The sequence below is a fragment of the Crocodylus siamensis genome, chromosome 8 (genome assembly GCF_052110815.1).
Source record: "Crocodylus siamensis isolate JL-2025a chromosome 8, ASM5211081v1, whole genome shotgun sequence".
Classification (NCBI taxonomy): domain Eukaryota; kingdom Metazoa; phylum Chordata; order Crocodylia; family Crocodylidae; genus Crocodylus; species Crocodylus siamensis.
In genome coordinates, this window is record NC_143402.1 from 17,096,208 (window position 1) to 17,116,255 (window position 20,048).

Below are 20,048 nucleotides of genomic sequence, written 5' to 3' on the forward strand. Positions count from 1 at the left end.
CCCTACCCCACTATTATAATAGTTGACCATTCACCATCACTACTGAACGTATCTTCACAATCTCCTTCAGAGGTAGGAAAGGTGCTGAGGCATGGAGAAAGTTAAGTAACTAGGCCTAATGTCATATTAAGAGCCAAGAATTGAAGTTGGTGAAAAAAATTCAAATTTGCAGTTTTCTGATGAGCTTCAGCAGGAATGGAACCAAGAATTCCTTCCAGTCCTGTTCTATAACGATAGGAGCAAATGACATTATAAAGATGTTAAGGCCTTGTGCTCTCTCCATGCTTCATCCAAGTACTCCTCCCCTAGTAGCTGCTGTGTGAGGTTCTGCACACGGTCTGCTGGGCTAGCGAGACCGAGAAATTTCCATTCTCTGCTTAACTCTTGCATTCTCCACCAAGAATCAAGCTAGCAAACTGAAAACTTGATCGATAATACACACTGAAAACTACCACGCTGGTAGACTCATTGGTAAAGCTATGTTTTGCAATATGGCAGTCACGGTGATCCAAGAGAGCATGAATCTGAATAAACTCTACTAAATCATCCAAAGGGAAGTGGGGAGAGTATTACACCTAATTTGGTTGATTCTTTATAGATTTTTTTTTTTTTTAAAGCATGCCCTGGCATGTGCAAGTCAGATGAAATCATTGGGTGTCTCACTTAGTAAAGGGTGCTGTTCTACCATTCAAGTCTGCAACAAGTACGCACATGTAACAAGGCAGCTCAGCCAATGAGATCTGTAGAAGAGCAAGTACATGAGTAATTGCCACTGTATTGAAAAGATACAAAATGGCCATACTGTATGCAAGAGAAGTGGCAAATAAAAATGTTAAGCAAAGACATGGAATATATCCAACAGCGCATTTGACAGAAGCAGCAAAGTGATGATTTAGGTTACATATAATATTCCCATGGATTTCAAACCAAACCAATCCATGACAGTGCTTTGCAGAAATAGGAGCCGGAAGGAGCTGAATCGCCAGTAGAAAAGCCAAGTACAAAAATGAGCTATTTTCTGTGAGGACAGAACAGACTTCTTAAGAAGAGAAGTTTAGAAACCTGGAGAGGCTTTTTGTACTGCTAATGCTCCACTTCACATCAAAGACAACCCCACTAGGCAAAGCTATTTGGAAAGCTCTTTCAAAAACATTTGTGTCATACCTTGTTTGGATCAACTGAGGAAAATCTACTTACCAAAGCGTTTCTGAAGTCCTGTAAATGACCTGAAAGAACTGCTGAAAGACTGTCTTGGGCTCTGTAATACTGCTGACAAGACCAGAAAGTCTGCAGGCTACCCTGCTCTAAATATTTTAGCAATGTCATTTTCTTTACAAACACTTTTGGGGCTATGGGAGAGGTGTCTGTAAGCGAAGTCCATTCTAACAGAGCATGTGCACTTAGAGACTGCAAACTTCAAAACACCGAGTCAGACAGTGGTAACAGAGAAATGACAATATTTGTATACACGAGCAAAACATTGGGAATGATCGCTGCTGCTTCCGAGCACATGGCTGGCACGATGCATTTGCTCAATACAGCCCGTAATATGTGGTGAAAAGCAGTTTTACATAATAGGCTTGTAGTAAAATGAGCCTTTACTGTCACAAGGCCCAGTTTTGTCAATGCCTCCAGGAAAACAGGATAGTGCCTGCAATACCCCTTTCACTGGCAATGACAAGATGGAGCAACTGGTTTGAAGGTGTCCACTGTTATGGGCCAGCCACCTCAAGAGTTAAGTGGAAATTTTGAAGAGCATGAGCAAAGTTGTAGATTCACAGTGACCATTAGAAATATACGTCAATATTGCAAGAGTGGAAGCATTTGCTCCAAGAAGTGTTGGCTTCTACCACTCGTGAAAAGCACAAATCAGAGATCATAACAAGACAAATGATTTGGCTGACTGTGTAGGCCTTCAAGGGTCATGCTGTGATATGGTTTGGCTTTTTCTCAGAGCAGCCATGTTTTATATACATTAAGAAACCATGTCCCAACATGTTGGCCTTTTACAGTGGTCTACAGTAAATTTTAGTGTGCTTCAATCCATACAAATGTCACAACACCATGTTAAAACATACTTGTGGCCTAATTCTGTCTAAAGCGCTTGAGTATAGTAACGGTTGTAGCACAGAGTAGTCCTCCTGCACAGCTACACGCATGAATGCCAAAAGAAAAAATATATGAACACAATGGCTGTTAGTTCGGCTTCAACTGTGAAGGCAGGGCAGAGGCCCTGGAGGAGTCAGAACACCATGTGCAGAGAAGCCCCTACTGCAAGGACAGGTTTCCTTGATTTTTTTTTTTCCCCCTCCCACAGTTCCCTCAACAAAATCTCATCACATGCTCCTCAAGACTTTTGCTTTCCAAGTCCATCTTGTCTAAGACACCAGGTGAGCTCCAGACCAGTGCCATAGCAAGGGGGGTGAGCTGTGCGACTGTCCCGGGTGCCGAAATGAAGAGACATCAACAGGCGCCGTCCAGCCAAGACGGGGCATGGGATGGAGCTGTGAACAGCTCATTTTGGGGGGAGCAGGCACAGGGGAAGGGCAACTCCCACTCCTGCATGCACTCCTGGGCAAGCGTGGGGGGGGTGCCCCCTGGATCTGTGCACGGGGTGAGGGAGGGCTGCCACTGCAGGCTTTGCCCCAGGCACCAAACTTTGTTGCTACAGCACTGCTCCAGACACTGAACCAGACAGCAGCATCAGCAGACGCTTCCTCTGGCAAGGTGATGCAATGTGACTGTCAGAGGGGGTTTCTCCCGAGACAGCAATTGTGCTACGCAAGCTTCAGGAATGGGTGAGTAATCCAAGCACAGAGCTCCCAGCTAGGGCAGGTGGATATTTCTACCTCTTGATTGCCCATGATTTCGAACCATCTTGGATCATGAGCAGCAAGGACCTTTTTAATGCAACGTTACATGAAAGATGCTATGGAGGGCACTGATAGTTCTCCAGCAGAGTGCATTATGGACAGTTTAGATTTGACCCTAGATCCTCACAGTAAGGTGAATACTGCTATACCAATTTTACAGATAACAGGGGCTCAAATAGGTTCTGTGACAACACAAAGGTCTCACGCAGTGAATCAGCAGAACGGCCACAACCAGAACCCCAGAGTTTCTGGTTCTGGTCCATTGTTTTTTGCATTGGAGTTAAGCTCTTTGTAAAAATTCAGAGAATGGTGTAATAAAGTGCCTGGCAAAATGAAAAGGAAAGCAATTTGAGCGTTACGCTAGATAAATTAAATCAGTAATAATCAGGATCTCTCCTAATTATTGTAAGAAAATGAATGAGAGGTCTTGGGGCTACTAAAAGACATCCTAGATCTCTAATATTTTCTAAAGCCACAGGTAAAATTACTTAAAGAAATCAGCTGATCACCTGCTAAAAGGAAAAATAAGGTGGCTAGCAAACACTTACTAGTTCAATAATTAATAAATCTGAGAATGCCTGTGGATTACATTGTTTTTTTGGCAGGGTGGTTTTTTGTGGGGTTTCTTTTTTTTTGGCCTACAGTCAACACATACCAAGAGCCCAGCCAAAGAAAGAATTAGGACACAAATTTGGCTGAGACATTCACTTTGGAAAGTGCTCCCAAGAGCCAAACCTGCAGGTGAAATTTTGCAATACAAGTGTGGTTACCCAACGTTAGCACTGCCTGCACATGTTTCACTGATGCACCAAACCCAACGTACAGGCATGGCTTGTTCAGTGGATTTTCATCACGTCAGGTTTTTTTCCTTTTAAAAAAATCTTCATTTAACCTTTCCATGTCAAATATGGATTACTAATATAAGAAAATAAGATTGTTTTTGAAAGAGCTTAGCTACAGAGGGAACTCAGAAACTCTTCAAATCTACCTTTGTGCAACAAAATCAAAGATGTTAGGTACATTTTTAAAGCTCCTTACATACCCTTGAACAAAACTTGAGCCCTCTAATGTACCATACTGTCTCTTAGACTGACTGAGTACAGTAATTTTATCCTGTATTCACAGTGAAGAGCTCTTCTTCCATCTCCGACTAAACTTCTATGAATATCAGCCCGGAGCAGTGAGCTGTGAACCAGAACTTTCCCACAGAAGTTTCACTGCCGATTTTCTAGTTCTGTTTTGTCTTTCAGAGGGATCTGTCCTCCACATAAAAAGGGCTGGGAAGATTGCAGCCAAGCACATAGGGATTTTATTAATATAAACTGAGAATGTTTCTCTGGGACTGGAATTAGAAACAGCATTTCTTGAACACTGCCAGCATGCTGCAGGCAAACAAAAGGGAAAATGAGAGAGAGCAGCGTCCTAAGGCTTGTTCTTCATTGTCCCTAACTGTACCTAACCCCCACTCTTTCCCCCGCAGCACAAGACAAAAAAACTTGGCTTGCTTTATGTTACTACGGCCATCGTAACATCTGCCAGTCGAAGATGGCAGCAGGTCACGATGGACTCTTTTCCTCTGCAAGTGGCCTTTCAATCAGGAAGTGTTCTGCCAAGCAGCTCTCTCCAGCTCTTAGGAAGATGCCAAGACCAGGATCTTTTCTCCTTTTCTCCCTTCCACCAAGATCTGGAAACTCTGGCAACTAAGTAGCTATGACTTCAGACTCGTAACATCTGCAAATCTAAAAAAGAACCAGCAGGAAGAACTAGACATTTAATGTGCACTTTCCTACCACCAATGCAGGCCTCTGCCTCACAAGCCCAAGTAATCTGTCATTCCAAAATTGTACCCACAGCCAACAAAACATTTTACCCCTCAGAAGCTAATTCTAACCAATTAGGGATACTCTGGTGGTTTCTTTTACTGTGGCATGAATTTATTCAGCACAAAAGCAAATGCCCATCTTTGTTCTTAGCAGACTCTTTTAATGATGATCTAGTGATGTTTCTAGTGGCAATTTTTTTTTTTAAGGATCCTGAATTAAACTGGATAATCTTATGCCCATTTTACTTACAGTAACCAACCTTTCCTGGGGAGGGGAATGCAAGGCATTCTGTCAATAAATACAGCAGCTTTTTTAAACCAGAAGATAACAAAGTGCTTCAGCAACACTGCTTACAGGTCAGGAAAGCTGGCTGTATTGCAGAGTCCCCGCAGTACCACATTTTGTGGAGAGACTGTTTTCTGTAGCACACCATACAGTTCTAACTATGTGTAGGCTTGTAACCATACAAATCCTTTTTATTTCACTGCCACGTTGCTTTGAAAAAATCATCCCCAGATACCCAATTTTAATCCCGTCAGATGTTTTAACTGTAGCAGCAGTGTCTAATTTAACCATTTAAGTGTAGCTGTCTTCCCATCCCCCACTTCCTCTGGAAAGAACTGCAAAATAACCCTCTGCTCCCTAGTTTTCTTGTTCAAGTGCTGCTGCAGAACTTCCCACGTGTCCTTATGGGACTTGCTCATTCATGGGCATACAGAACACACACAATTTTAAAAGTCAACCAATTGTTTTCCCTAAAATTCCTGGGTCTCCTGATCCAAGGAGAGTTTCTCATTTCTTCTCTTTTACTAACAAGACTGTATTCCTGCAGACTTCTGGGCGGTTTCAGTGCAATAAAGAGCATGTTGGGCTACGCTGTTCCAGAAAATCCTGAAGAATAATCTGTTTCTGAGTTAGAAGGTTTTATTGCTTGGAAATGTCCATGCATTAAAATCCCTGAACTAAAAGGCTCTCAGCAGAGGGAAATGGATCCATCCCTTTAAATATACAGGAATAAAATTAAAACAAATATATGCACCGAACTGCGGCAAGCAGGAACTAGCCCTTCATGCTCTTCACAGGGGAGCATGCTTAAATACCCACTTCCCAGGGAGCGGAGAATTCGTTAGCAATGCCAGTCACCAGGCCACCTGCTTTTACCACAGAGAGCATTTGATTCAACATGCAGTCCAAAAGCACTGAAAAACAATGTGTCGCCCTCATAACACAGAAAGCTGGATCGTACAGCTACTCCCCAAAAAAGAGTAAGAAGAAAAAATTCCAAGAGCCAAATGAGTATCATTCCCCTGTTTTATTCAGACTCGCTCTCTTTGAGCCCAAATTCCCTGTAATTAGATTAGCACGGTTCTGGAGCACCAGGGGTAGTGCTGGAAGAAGGCTTTCAAAGAAACCAAAGAGAGTCTATGTATATGATACCAGGAACAACGGCATGCAGGGCAGAGGCACTTTCATGGTGCAGGTCCTTAGATACCAGGAGAACACTGGGGATACAGAGTCATTTTGGGAATCCTGGAATTAGCCTCCACAGAGAGGAAATGTTCCTCTCCTGTGAAGAAAAGCACAACTCCTCAGAGGAGGTGCACAGCAAGGAATGATAGAAAATTAGGGCTGGAAGGGACCTCAGGAGGTCACAACTAGTTCAACCCCTGCTCAGAGTAGGACCATCCCCAACTAGATCATCCCAGCCAAAGCTTTGTCTACCCGGGGTCTTAATCTCCAAGAGTGGAGAGTCCACCACCTCCCTGGGTAACTTGTTCCAGTGTTTTACTGCCATCCTCGTGAGAATTTTTCCTTGTATCCAACATTAAATTTCCCTTGCTGCAACTTGAAGGAGTTGGATAAGGACTTCCTGAATAACTTGCAATGATTCAGAAATGTTCCCAGGCTTGGGAAAAACCCAGCCATTACCCTGTTGATTCTGAATTATGCTATTACATCATATTTGTAATGCTTGTCAACATCTGCTTCCCTCCCACCACCATTTTGATGTCTTCAAAGTGTTTTTTGTTTTTAAATCTCTCCTGCATGTGTTAATTCTCTCCGAGTTTCTCCTACACCTGAATCAGTTCAGATGAAGCTGAAAATGTGCTTCTCTCCAGGAATCTGCTTGCTATTGCCCAAATGTACTAAGAAGAGAGCTGGCACAATTAATCCACCTCTCCCTCTTGGAATATATTCCTGCAGGATTCCTGTGAACCACAGCTCGACTGCGTTCTGTTCCAGCGAGGCCACTGGGAAGAGCTCAAGTGTAGGTTGAAGTGATTTGATGATGCTGTCCTGCTAAGGAGTAGACCCTGAGCGAGAGTGCCAAAAATATTTTTGAAAAAATATTTCTGAAAAAATCCAGTTGGTCTAATAAAAGAGATCACCTCTACCACAAGTAGATTCCTTTTGCCTCTGACAGCTACAACCTGGATACGCGACACAATGTGGTCTCTCCATCTGTACTTAAAATAAGTTTACAGTCCTCAAAGCCACCTCCGGAAAATTACTAACAGGTAGACACACAGCAATAAAAACGGAGAATAAAAAATAATCTGCATTTCCTATTAAAAAGGGCTCTCTGTTTTCTAAGACATCCTTGAGATGACACAGAATAAACAGTAGATGCCAGCTGTATTCAGTTCATGTAAAGTATGTGCATGTTTATGTGCATATTTTATATGTATATAAAGAGAAACTTATCTACCCCATCTTCTCTCCATACATGCCTAAAATGTGCACATAGACATTATTAAAGAGGAACAGGCTAAATATTCCACTAAAACAACATTTGTTATGATGCTGATTTAATGATTATTGTGAAACTGTACTGAGAATGACACCTATTATTGAGACCTAAAAAGGAACTACTGATTTGATTAACAAGTAGCACACAATAAGCCAGCCTGTGCTAATACTGCCATATTCGCACTTCAGTAATACCTTTGTATCTTAAAGAGCTTTAAGCCACGCAGTCTGGCACAACTTGAATGAAATGAGCAAATCCTACACCCAGATGTGAACAGGATATACCAGGTTAATTTAAGAAGTTCCTTGCAGTCACACAGCAAGTCGGTGGCAGTAGTAGGATTCAGGAGTTCCAACTAGTATAGCAAACTGTCTCCTCCCCTGGTCCTGATGTGCTGGGGGAAAAAAGTGTTGTGATCCCATACAGCACAGCGATGGTTAACATTTTCCCTCAGCAGTCTCTACCAGGCATTCAAGCAAAGGAAAAAAAAAAACCAACTTAAGCTAACTGGTATATGCTGGCTATTTTATGACCAGCCTGTTCTTCTCTGCATTTGGTATCTTAAATGTCAGCACAAAACACTTGCCCTTTTTCCAGCAAGATTCAATGCTCAACACAACTTGATCACTTTGAACCAACATCAAGCAAGAAACTCCACTAGCCTGGAGTCTGGCATTAATGCCAGCCACGTCCTTAACATTAAGTACATTTTCCCCTTAATACTGTCGTGGCCACAGAAAAACACTGAAGTTCTTTGAGCAATTTCACAAAGCTTTACTCAGTTCCACCTCTTCCATTTCCTCCTTCTATTCAATGCTTCTGCAAACTACCTCCCATTCGGACACCTAAATGAAGTGGGCAGACATGCAGACATTTTAAGTGGTCAGCACGGAGCAGCGCACTGACAACTTAGCAGCTAGGATCCTTTGAAAATCCTGTCTTTACAAAACTGCTGGTCATCTTATAAAACTTACTAAGAGACTCCATGAAATCAATGAGGTCTGCTTACATAGATAGCATGATATGGCCCTAAATGTACATGAAAATGCTAGCATTTATATTTTTCCCTTTATTAAAAATTAATCCTTACCTACCAAGTGAAAGAAGGGACTTCCAAACACCTAACCTAAATACACAATAGAAAGGTGAAGCTCCGTATTTCCTTTAATAACAAACATTGTTCTCATCATGCCCTCAGCCGTTTGTGCATTTACAAATGAACGCACGACTGACAGCTGTCCCTACATCTCACAGCTGGAAGTGCAGGACCAATACTGGCTCAGTTAATGTGTGAGGAGGGAGAGCTGCAGTTAATACTGTTTATTAAGCTCCTCTTTCAAGGTCCTAGCAAGGCCCCTCTGGCAGAGGAAGTTTTTTTAGTATTCTCCCTATCTGAAGTGAAAAAGGCAAAAATGGAATTAAACATTCCTGGGGGAGAAGGCTATCATGAAGAAGTAGAAATAAGAAATCTCATACAACATATGCAGACATATACCAAGTGGATGCAGACACATTTGCTTTCAGTTTCCTTTTAAATACCCCCAATCATGCCCTTACTTCAGAAATAACTTCAGCACTTCCTAAACTTTACTTTCAATAGTAGCTTATATTCTAAACCAGTGGTGCTCAGCCCTGAGGGCCAGATAAGTAGCGTGGGACCAGTCTACAGACTGGATCAGGCCCCCACCTACCTAGCTTGGGCCCCAATGCCCCATGTTACCTTCACCCAGCCCCATGGGATCGGGCCCTGGTATCCCATGCTACCACGTCCCCACATACAAAACAGGTGACAAATATAGAGAGACTAGAAGGCTTACATAAGGCAGTAAGCTAGTAGTGGAATGAAACCAATAAATCTGATTCTAAGGCAAAATTTTAAATTCCATCCCAATGGTACAATTTCTAGCCTTCATCTAAACTGGAGTAAAGGGTATCTGAAAAGGTTTGATGAAGATTAGGCAGGATGAGAATCTGCTGAGCAGGAAGCCCAAAAGGAAGAAGAAAAACTGAAAAACCCACACGACAGGATGCAACGACTGAAACACGCCATCCCTCAGGCCTTGAACCACTGCCTCTGCCAGATGTTAGTGTAACCAACCCCACCCTCTTTTGAAGCACTAACTTGGAAATTCCTGACCATTATGCAGACGGGCTATTTGAGTGAAGCACACGGGAATAAAAGAAATCATTGACAAATTGCTCAGATAACTTGGTCACTGGATACCATTAAATCATAGCCTGACATTTAGAGTTCTCCTTAAGTTGTACTCTGGGCACTGAACAGTTTCCTGTGCCTTCTTTCAGAAAGTTATTGAAAGGGGAGATAAAAGATTTGAGCAGCTTTCCTGGTCTGATGCCGAGGCAACAAATGCTTTCATGATCCCAAGTGCTTCCCTGAAAAGTGATTTCTGAGACCTACAAAAATGAGTGGCTTTTTCTCTCCCATTCCCTCCCCCACATCTTCAAAAAGAGCAGACTCCTAGAAGGCTCGTGTCTACTTTCTCACTGAGAAGCTTCCATATTTATCTACAACAGGAAGGGTGGCACTTCCTGTAGAACTGGGACTACAGGCAAAAGATGGAGTAAAAGCCACCACAAACCCTCAGGCAGTCAAGACTATATTTTTTCATTCACAATGGTGGAGGTCCATTGTGTATATTTAAAAGAACCATTATGTATATTCTGGATCTTGTTTTTTAAAGGACAGTAGGCAAATACTTTGAGATGGCAGCATCCCCTGAGCATACACAAGAGGGCTCTTTTGCAATACAGCATGTCCATGTTTATGGGTTACTGTCTCTAGGTGCTTGGAAGTTACAGTAAGGGAGGCAGTAGCAGAAGCTCAATTAGGGGCTCAAGCTTGCAAGGTGCTGAACTTGATGGCCCTGGTCCAGGAACCTTTGAGTATATGAGCCATCTTGTGGACATCTAGGAGACGATTTGCATGCTAAAACCAAAGCATGCACTGGATTTTTAAAGGTATTTAGGTGACTAAGCCTTTGGACTGGTGCCAGAGCACTCTGTACCTTGCAGGTTCAAGCTTATTGAATAGGTTCAGACCCAAACTGTATCACTGCTCTCATAAATCAGCTCGTCTCCTTCCGTCTCCTGAATGTAAGCAAAGTGTAATTCACACCTGGCATTAGAGGCTGCAGCTCTACTGATATTGCTGGATTGCCAGCTTCACTCAGGGTTGGATTTGGTCCGTGATTCTTAACAGCTTCTCATCCCTCCACCCTGCCAAACCTCACAGAGTCACCACTCTTCCCATCTCTTTGAGAGCCCACCTCTCCAGCCCTTTGAGCAACAAAACCAAGTCTCTCTCACTTTGGAGCTGAACACAATTCTAGGAGAAGTTCAACTAGTGTTTTCCATTCATGCGAAGTTTGCACTCTCTCCTCCAGAACAGGTACAGCATATGTGTTGCTGTAGTAGGGCCAGCTTTCTTCACCGTGTCCCACAGACTGACTTCAGCCCTATCAAGGAGCAGCACCCTCTCTGTCAGAGGGGAGTTCATGATCCACAGCCCTGTCCCTCTCTATTCCTAAGACTTAAATTCCTTGGTCTCCAAAGGACTCCTCACCTGTTGATCTCTGTCCTCCTCTCCTCCCACACTCTCTGGAGCTTGCCAAAGCCCCTCATCAGACAGGTCTCCGATTCCTTGAGCTATGATGGAGAGAAAGTGTACAAGGGGGAAAATAAAATGGGGGAGGGACTCTGTGGAACCTACTCAAAAAATGGAGGGAGGATATCCTACAGGAACAATTAGAGAAACAGAAGAAACAGGAAAGTAGAAAGTCACAAAAGCCAAGGGAGGGCAAGATTTCTAGAAGAGCAGGGTCAATGGCATGGAAGACAGCTTACTAGGCCTTGGAGGATGAAATGCATGCTTTGCCTTTGGCCAGAAAGAGGTGATAAGAAATTCTGGTTAATGTGGCTTCAGTAGAGCGTAAGGAGTCAAAAATTGGACTGGACAAGGTCATGGATGGAGCTGGGGGGAGGAACTCCAGACTGAGATGAAAGGGAGATGGCCAGAAAGACATGAGGGGACAAAAGGGGGAGTATTTTAAGATGGGACAAACTGAATCATATTTACAGAGAGTGGGGAGAGAGGAATGGGCATGAGTGAGATCCAAGGATGGGATGGAATCGCTGAGTAAGTGCAGAAGTCACAGGACACCAGGTGAGTAACTTCTGCACTTCAGATAGGTGAAGAGAAGGAAGCAAAGGCAAGTGGAGGGGAGGGACAGATTCATATCTCCTTCTATCAATTTTGTTTCTTGGAAGAAAGTGGTAAGACTCTACACAGAATCCTGGAGGCCCAAGAGTGAGCAAAAGCAGTAAAAACACTGGGACTGAGGACCCTGTATTACTTTAATGTCAGAGTAGCAGAACTGTTTAGTGAGGAAAATGACCAAACTGAACAAGAAGAGACTATTCTGTAGTGGAGAAAGCCAGCTTGGTCACAGGATTTTCACCAGAGAGACTCCACGATACAAGAGGAGGGCAGAGGCAATGGTTGTTGGAGGTGGGAAATGGAATCAGTGAGGGGAAGGAGAGGGCAGAAGGAAGAAGGATGGATGCTATGACAATGAGCATAGAGAGGTGAAAGTCAAAGAGACAACCTCTGAACAAGGCAGGTCCCATGCTAAGCAGGGAAAAGGCCGGTCCCTGTCCCTGTCCTTCTCCCTGGCAAGAGGAGGAGGAGAGCAGCCAGGCTCTGACCCAGCCTATATGAATGAGGAAAAAAGTTATTGTAGAGCTACATTACTCACAACACAGCTTTGACAGAACTCTTGGCAATGTGTGAGCTGAGTTCACTTGCTATTATTTATAAGACTGAGTCCAGATCTGAATTTCTGCCAAATTCAGGGGATAACTGGATCTGGGACTTCAGCTCAAACCTGTTTTAACAGATGATGAAGACAAGAGGCAAATGCAGTGAGGCCGCCCAAAGAATGAAGAATGCTTTTCCAAGCAAATATAAACTTGCAGCTTATCTGAACACCTTTTAAAACAGTGTAACTAACCAAGGCAATGCAATGCAGTGCAAATTAAACCTCTCAAAGAGAGCATATTTCTCACTCACTTTGCAAAGGGTGGACCACTGCCCATTCCCTTTCATTAATACATACACTGAGCTACGCTCAGACATACTCCCCCAGTGAGCTTACCTCTTCCTCCAGTTTCACCACCTTGGCCTGCGCGTTGTTTAGGGCCTGGTCTCGAATCTCAATGTGCCTCCGCTGATCCTCATTAGTTGAGCGTGCAGCAGCTAGTTCAATCTCCAGTTTTTCCTTCTCCCTCTGTGTTTCTTTATCTATATATATAAAAATAGAGTGGGAAACATGATGTGATCTCAAAATGAACAGAGCCTTCCCTGACCGGACTCATATGAGTGGGACATTCCCATAAATTCCACAGTAGAGAGGAGTTCCCAGGCCACTGTGTACCATTATCTGCATTCACAGGCAACCACTTGCCCAAAGGGAAGATGGGACCTTTGCTAATACCAGATGAATCTCTGGGAAGAAAGAGGGCAAAGAGAGCACTACAGACAGAGATGAAAAAGAGGGACTTTTCGGTAAATAGGTTCTGTTAGGTCAGAAGTGTCAAACTCACCACATACCCTGGGCCTGATCCAGCCTGTGGCATGGGGTTGTTCCAGGCAATGATGCACAGGGGCAGTGATGGTAGCAGTTCCAGCTCAGACACGGGGCACATGGCTGCAGCAGAGACAGCTCCAGATCCCACAATGTGCCTGTGCCAGAACCAGAACTGCTGCCCTTGTTGCATGCCCTGTGACACAGTGGCAGGACTCACAGCTGAGGAGACAGGACAACAGCAGTGGTGATGGGTGGAGTGGATGGAAAGCCAGTAGGGCTGCACCAGCCTTTGCTCACCCTCCTCCTGCCAATGTCTGCCTTTCTGTAGCAGACCACACCCCAACTTCCCATAGCAGCAGGCAGGATAGAGTGGTTCCACAGGCTGGATCCAGCCCACAGGCCATACATTTGACACCCTTGAGTTAGGCTGTGTCCTACCTACGTAGCTAGATAGCTACTGGGACACGGTGCCTTGTACTTGTAGCTTACAGAATCAAAGTCAGAGAAAAGCTGATATCCTTAGAAGCTGGTAACACCCCAGGTTAGCGAGTAGACAATAGCAAAGGTACATCATAGAGCTGTCTGGTTTTATTGCAAGGCTTTGCTTTTCTGCTTCGCTTCCCCATGATAAGCCTGTTTTCAATAATAACAATGTAAAAACACAAATAACCCAACCAGTCCATGTCAGTTCAGCTACTGGTGGGTCAGCGTCATTGTCATACAAGCACCATGCTGACTGGCCCCCTTTGCTGGCATTTTCTTCTGAGAGATGAGCAATAAAATTCTTCTCTGCTGCCTCCAGGTAAAGCAGTGGACCTGTGCCATCAGTGCTTCGACTGTCCCGTACTCTGAGATCACAAGTCACCTCTCTCTCTCTCTCTCCAAAGCTTTATACAAACCCACTCACTTGTACTGAAAACCCCCTTGTCAATTTTTTAAAGCCAACGCCTGATGCAGAAATTCAGTCCAGGTTCTATGCTGTGCCAAAGGCTGGACTAGATTATCTTAACTGTCCTTCTTAGTCCTCACATTCAGGAAGCAGTCTGTAGCTGGGCTATTTCTTGACTGCTTAGCCCTCAACGCAGCGACTAGCCAGACACAAGATCATGCTGCTAGCAATGGGGCAATACTGTTACCTAAAGATGCCAGACTGTAATTTTGGACTTCGAGTTTCTATTTTTTTCTCTCCTTGGGAAGGAAATGCTCTTTGACACAATTTAATGCATATTTTTTTCCTCAGACCTCTAGACAGATGGTTCATACCATTCCTGACTCTTTCACGTTGCAGCTTGAGCAGATCTGTTATGTTGGAAAATATCATGTCATGCAATGGATGGTGTACAGGTTTAGCCATTACCAAGAAGGCCAGGAGCAAGTATAGATACATACATGCACATGTGCTCAGTAGGCAGTGGAGGTCCTCAACATGGGGACAGTGGAGTTTAGAATAGATAAGGCTGAATCCATTCAGTGCAACATGTCTGGTCCATTCAAGCTGCCACCCACAAAACACCTGGACTTTGTGAGTGTCTTAAAGCATTTCCATTCACAAAGCAACTACTTTTAGTAAAAATAAATGGGATAACATAAGGACAAGGAAAACCAGTGCGAACATGTAAGCAAGCCCACAAGCAAAGCTGGAATGCAGAGCAGACGTCCTCTGTGGAGTTGCTGCCATTCCCAGCAGTTCTTGCAAACCACTTGCAATGGTAGCATTAACTCATCTACTGAATACATAACTATGAAATACTCCCCAGAGCAATCTACACCCAGCACTGATGACACCAGAGAAACTGCATTCCAAAAACTTAATATCCCACGACAAAGGAATGAGGACAAGGAGTGGAAGGCTTGAAAAACAGGAACCAGCTCCTGGCTGCACAGAGGGGTTACATTGCCTTTCTTCTGCTGGGAAGAGCCAAGTGCAAAGCCCTAATAGCACATAGCAACTACAAACTCCTTTCTGCCAGAGGATTGAAACAGCCCAAACAGTGGTTGCAAAGGAAGAGTGGGAACCTGGCCAGAGCAGCCAAGATGAAGACTGCCAACTCAGCATATCCCCAGATCAGCCTCTGCCAAGGGGGAAGACCTGAAGGCACCTTTTAGAGCTGGCTTCTGCAGGCAGAAACCCTGAGGCACAGTAAGTGGTGGTATGGGCCTTTCCTACAGCATTGGGATACAGTATTGCCACCTGGTATTAAACTACCTGCTTGTACAGGCCTGGAGGAGTGTGGTCTACAAACTCACATGTATGTGGCCAAATGCTGCTGCTGTAAAAGTTGATTCGTTTTGCCATTAATTTTGGTGAGAACTTCCATAAGCTCAGGTCATTGCTTGCACGAAGGGGCTCACTGAAAGCTTCTCCCCCATGTGGTGCACTGCCCTGTCCCTCCATTTTAGGGTCTCTCTGCAACCTACATCTGAGGAACATGCATTTCTCTGTGGCAATTTTTCCCCCTCAATTTTAAAACATTATCTTTTATATAATGGAAAATAGTGAGCTCTTTCAGAAGGGTGGAGTGCACTGAGCAATCAGGAAGAAGGTTGACTCACTGTCATAAACCTCAAGATATTTCAGTACAGGGGAAAGGCAAAAATCACTTACCTGTAATTTTGGTTTGCCCTGTGGTGGATCCATTGCTCTGGACAGAAGTCATGACCCTTAAGTATCTCTGCCCAGACAGCTACGCAGAGGACCCCATTTTTTTAAACTACTGAGTCCTCCCTACTGGCCTGTTCACTGAACCAAATGCATCAATGAGGGACTTCAGAAAAAACTGTGGCAATAAGAAGTAGAGAAAAAAGAGCTAAGGGGATCTAAAGCCCTCTTGCTGAAACTCAGCTCCTCCACAGCCTCCTCCACACTTTTGCTCAACTGTGAAGGACAGACACAAAGTGCATCTTCAGGCCACAAAATAGATGCTGAGCTGCAGACTCAGTAGATGGTGGAAGGCCTTAAGGTCCTCCCCGGCTAGGGCTAAAGAAACGTACAGAAAAAGCCACATACGAGCTGAAAGCAGGCAAATGGTGCTCGTTTTCCAATCTTTCCACTTGATACGTGTCATTCAATGAATTTTATTTACTGATAGAAGGAAAATCCTGAATTCAACCTCTTCTTCCACTAGCAGTTTCAGACTATCATCTCCTTACATGGCCCTCCTCACCACAACAGCTGAGCACAAGATAAGACAGGCTGATCTTCATGTGATGAAGTAAGCACTCTGCTTATGAAAGCATATGCTACACATCTCCAATTTAGTTACCCTACTTTCTGCCTGATTTCAGACTAATGCCGCTACCTACCTCTCTCTACGGTGCATGACAGTACTCCATTTTTACCTGAGTGGTGCATTTTACTAGCTAGACCACAATGAATGTCTGACTCACTCTGTGCAAAGAGTTGAGAGATGGTTTTCCGATTGTCTTCAGACCCCTCAAATTCCTTCTCTGCAAGTTGCTTGTTGGCTGTCTCCATACGCTCTGCAGAATTTTTTAAAGAGGAGAAACAACAAAGAATGAAAAGCTTTCAGGCAAACTTTTTGAACTTGCTTTGTAAGTTGCATCCACTGGGGACACTTGTAAAAACAAGTTCAGTGCTCAGCACTTTTAGTTCTAAATAATCAGAAGATTTGAAATCAGAGGGAAATGAAATTGCATGAAATTTGCAGATAGTATTATAATCAGAACATTCAAAGCTCTTGTAAAAACATTCTGGTGTATGTTAAAGGTATGAAACAAAAAAGGGTATAGAAATTATTCCAAAAAAACGAAGTGTGAAAGGCAGTGAGTTTTTTTTTTTTAAATGTTTCTACAGATGTACTGAATCGCTCCATAGAAGTCTATGAAAGGGAGATAATTTTCTGGGAAGCTTATACAAGAGGGCTAGAGAAACCTATAGAAAATACCGTTTTTGTATGAGTTCTAGAAGGCTTGTCTATGCAATTAAGAGAGTCTCTCTAAGGCTTCCATTAAATCTAGGAACATAAGCTGGAAAATAAAAATCACTAATGTCTCTGATGCCTTATCTGACTTCAGAAAAATTAACTGCCCCAATTGCAGGTGTATATTTGTCTCGTTAGATCTCTAACAGAAGATTCTATCAATCCATGAAACTTATTAACTACCTGCTGGTAATATCTGATTTAGTTTATTACAACCCTTACATGAAACCTTTTGTTTTAATATTGGGTACTGCATGGTCTTAGACTGGAACTCAAAACACTTCCCCTGTCAATACCTAGGGATCGTGGCTTTAAACAATTAGAGGCTGAAAGGACAGCAAAAGCAGAAGATATTCAGGAGAATTGGAAGGTGTTTACAGAAAAAGCAGTTTAAATTATTCTGATTGCATGCCCCTAAAGACACAGCTGGCTTTCTCTCTCTATCATTTTAGACTCAAACCGCATTCAATGCCAGTCTCAATTTCCAGCCATTGCACTACTGCAACTTTTTACCTAGAAATAGATACATTCTTCTCGGGGACCAGAACAAATTGCTGCCTCCACTGATAAATAGTGTTGAGAAACTGCAAGAAGAGTGGACTGTCTGAGAGACGGTGTGGAGGGGTTGCAGGATAGGAGATAAAAAGACCATGCAGAATGGGCAGTCAGCGGAGTGTTTTTCAATTATATTTTAAAATGTTTATTCACAGAGATGCACCAATATACTGGTTCATATATCAGCACCAATAAAAGCAAAATTGACATTACCAGTAATTGGCTTTTCTTGGCCATTGGTATCAGCCAAAAAAATCATTATAGGTGCACCCCTATTTATTAGCTATAACATGATAAAGAATTCTAATGTTATGCCCTAGTTTGGGCTTGGCTGGATTTTTTTTCCTCCACCTTTATAATTAGAGAGGCTGGAAATCAGATGCTGCAGCAATCAACCAAACCTCGCCTTTCTAAAGTCCAAAGCAATTCGCTGACAACCCTAGACAGCTGAGAATACCTGGTGCATCATGTCATGTTCTGTAAGTGTCGGCCAACACAAGCAAGTCCCGCAGCAAAACTCTCACCAGTCAAGTACAACATGAAGGCATAAGGAAATGGTATGCATTTACCTCTCAGGTCCCTGTTGAAATCGTGAAGCCTGCGGATTTCTCCTTCCAGCTTGTTTCGCATGGCCTTTTCCAAGGCATCCCGCTTAGAGGAGGACTTTTCTAGGTTTTTGTAGGCCTCTGAAACTTGCTGGATTTCTGTTTCCAGCTACAGTGGAAATGGAAGCATGCGATTTAATGAGCAATAATGCCTGGCACTTAAGATATGTGTTTCTGTCTAGGTTCTCAAAGTGCTTTAATGAATAAATATTTTTCAGCCTCAAGTGAGGTAAAGCATGATTACATCCATATACCAAGGAGGTAAAACTGTGGCCAAAGTAAACTGCAATGTATCCCAGATCTCACAGAGCAAGGAATAAAGATTTAGAGCCCAGTCTTCCAAGGCCTGGCTCTAACCACTTTTCATTAGTGCAGGAAAATTGACTTACAAATAAAGCTGCGCCAAAAAATACTAATATCAGGTTGTAACTTACTGATGAGATTCACTAGACTGCATTCATTTATGGGCTTAACAATCCAGAGCTGGCACTGAAAAAATGGAAATATAGTCTAGAAAACTAAAAGGGTTCAGTCTCATTAGGTCTTCAGTTTTCAGAATGAAGATCTGTTAACAATAAATATGCTTTCCTCAGTCCGTCTATCTTGCATGGTAAAGCCTCCAATTTGTTCTCTGAAGGAAAGAGCTAAACACCAGAGACAGAAAATAATTCACTTCCACTTAACCCAAGCTGACTGCGTCTCATGTCACTTTGGCAGTAAGGATCTACCAAGAAGCAGACACCACCATTTCTATCTTTAGCAAGCAGTCAGCTGGGTAAGGGGACAGAGGGGAGTTCCTTTGTTATCAGGAAGCTGTCATACATTTCACTAAATCACTTCCTTCATTGCAACCTTCCTAAAAATGAACAAACCAACCTGAACAGAAGTCACATAGGAAACAAACTGGTGGGCAGAAATACTCAAATGCAGAACAAAAAGCAAGAGCATTGTAACAGCCGGGAACTCCTAGGGCCCCACAGGCTGTTCAGGGGTCAAAGAACAGTTCAAAGCCTACAGACACCTAAACTACAGTCAGTGCTCAACTTCTCCCTTACAGCTCCAGGGTAAAGGCAATTCTCACTAGGTCTGCATTCTAATTGCTGGTGAACTCATTAGACAACAAGTCATTTCTGCGAGTCTTTCATGGCACAGCCAGATGCAGGTCACTGGCAATATGCTGGGGGGAACACAGAGGGTACGTGCCCCCTCTCCCAGATTTCTGCACTGATGGTGGGGCACGGGGCTGCAGCCCAGCCAAAGCCAAGACCTGGCAGCAGCGGAGCCTGGTGCAACTTCTGCACTGACCAGAGGGAGGGGTGCAGGGCGGTAGCCCAGGCAGAGCCAGCACCCAGCGATAGCTCTGAGTCGTATCCCTCCCCACCGTCAACATTTATGCATCATCAGTGGTGCAAGTATTACTGACAATTCTAGAAAGAGTTATGAAAATGTATGTGCCAGCTTGATGCCAAGTGTTGTGGACTCTGTTTAACGAAGCAAACAATCAGCTTCATACCACGGAGACAACTAGGATTACATCACCTTGTGTTGCCTTTGGGGCTTCAGCTATACCCTGAAAACTCTGTATGTCCAAATTTCTTTTAGACACAGGGGCACACCACAGGAAACTAGCTGTGCAAGTTTCTCTCACTGTCTAGTCAGCCAGTTTTGAAGGCACCAACTCAGTTGCTGGCCTATGTGATCTTTAGAGCTCCCATGACCACACTATCTAAGCCTTTCAAATATAATAAGAACATCAAGCCTGCAGCTGTCTTGCAGTCCTGGTTCTAGCTGAGAAAACTGCCCAAACCACTAGCCTCTCTAAGGCAGCTGATGAGGCTGCCTATTGAAATGTGGCCAGTTGCCTACTTGAGAGTAGAACTGAGGCCACTTACT

At 43.6% G+C, this 20,048-nt stretch overlaps 1 protein-coding gene across 2 annotated transcripts in view; it reads right to left on the bottom strand.

Moving 5' to 3' along the window:
• The window catches only part of AMOT (angiomotin), a 77,947-nt gene that overhangs the window by 14,313 nt on the left and 43,586 nt on the right, over positions 1–20,048 (bottom strand). For both annotated transcript variants that reach the window (XM_090060081.1, XM_090060080.1), the window contains exons 5-7: positions 18,120–18,264; positions 16,442–16,534; positions 12,623–12,768 (exon numbers count right to left, since the gene is read on the bottom strand). In XM_090060081.1, the coding sequence (XP_089916207.1) occupies positions 12,623–12,768; positions 16,442–16,534; positions 18,120–18,264 (384 nt within the window). The remainder of the gene's footprint in view (positions 1–12,622; positions 12,769–16,441; positions 16,535–18,119; positions 18,265–20,048) is intronic.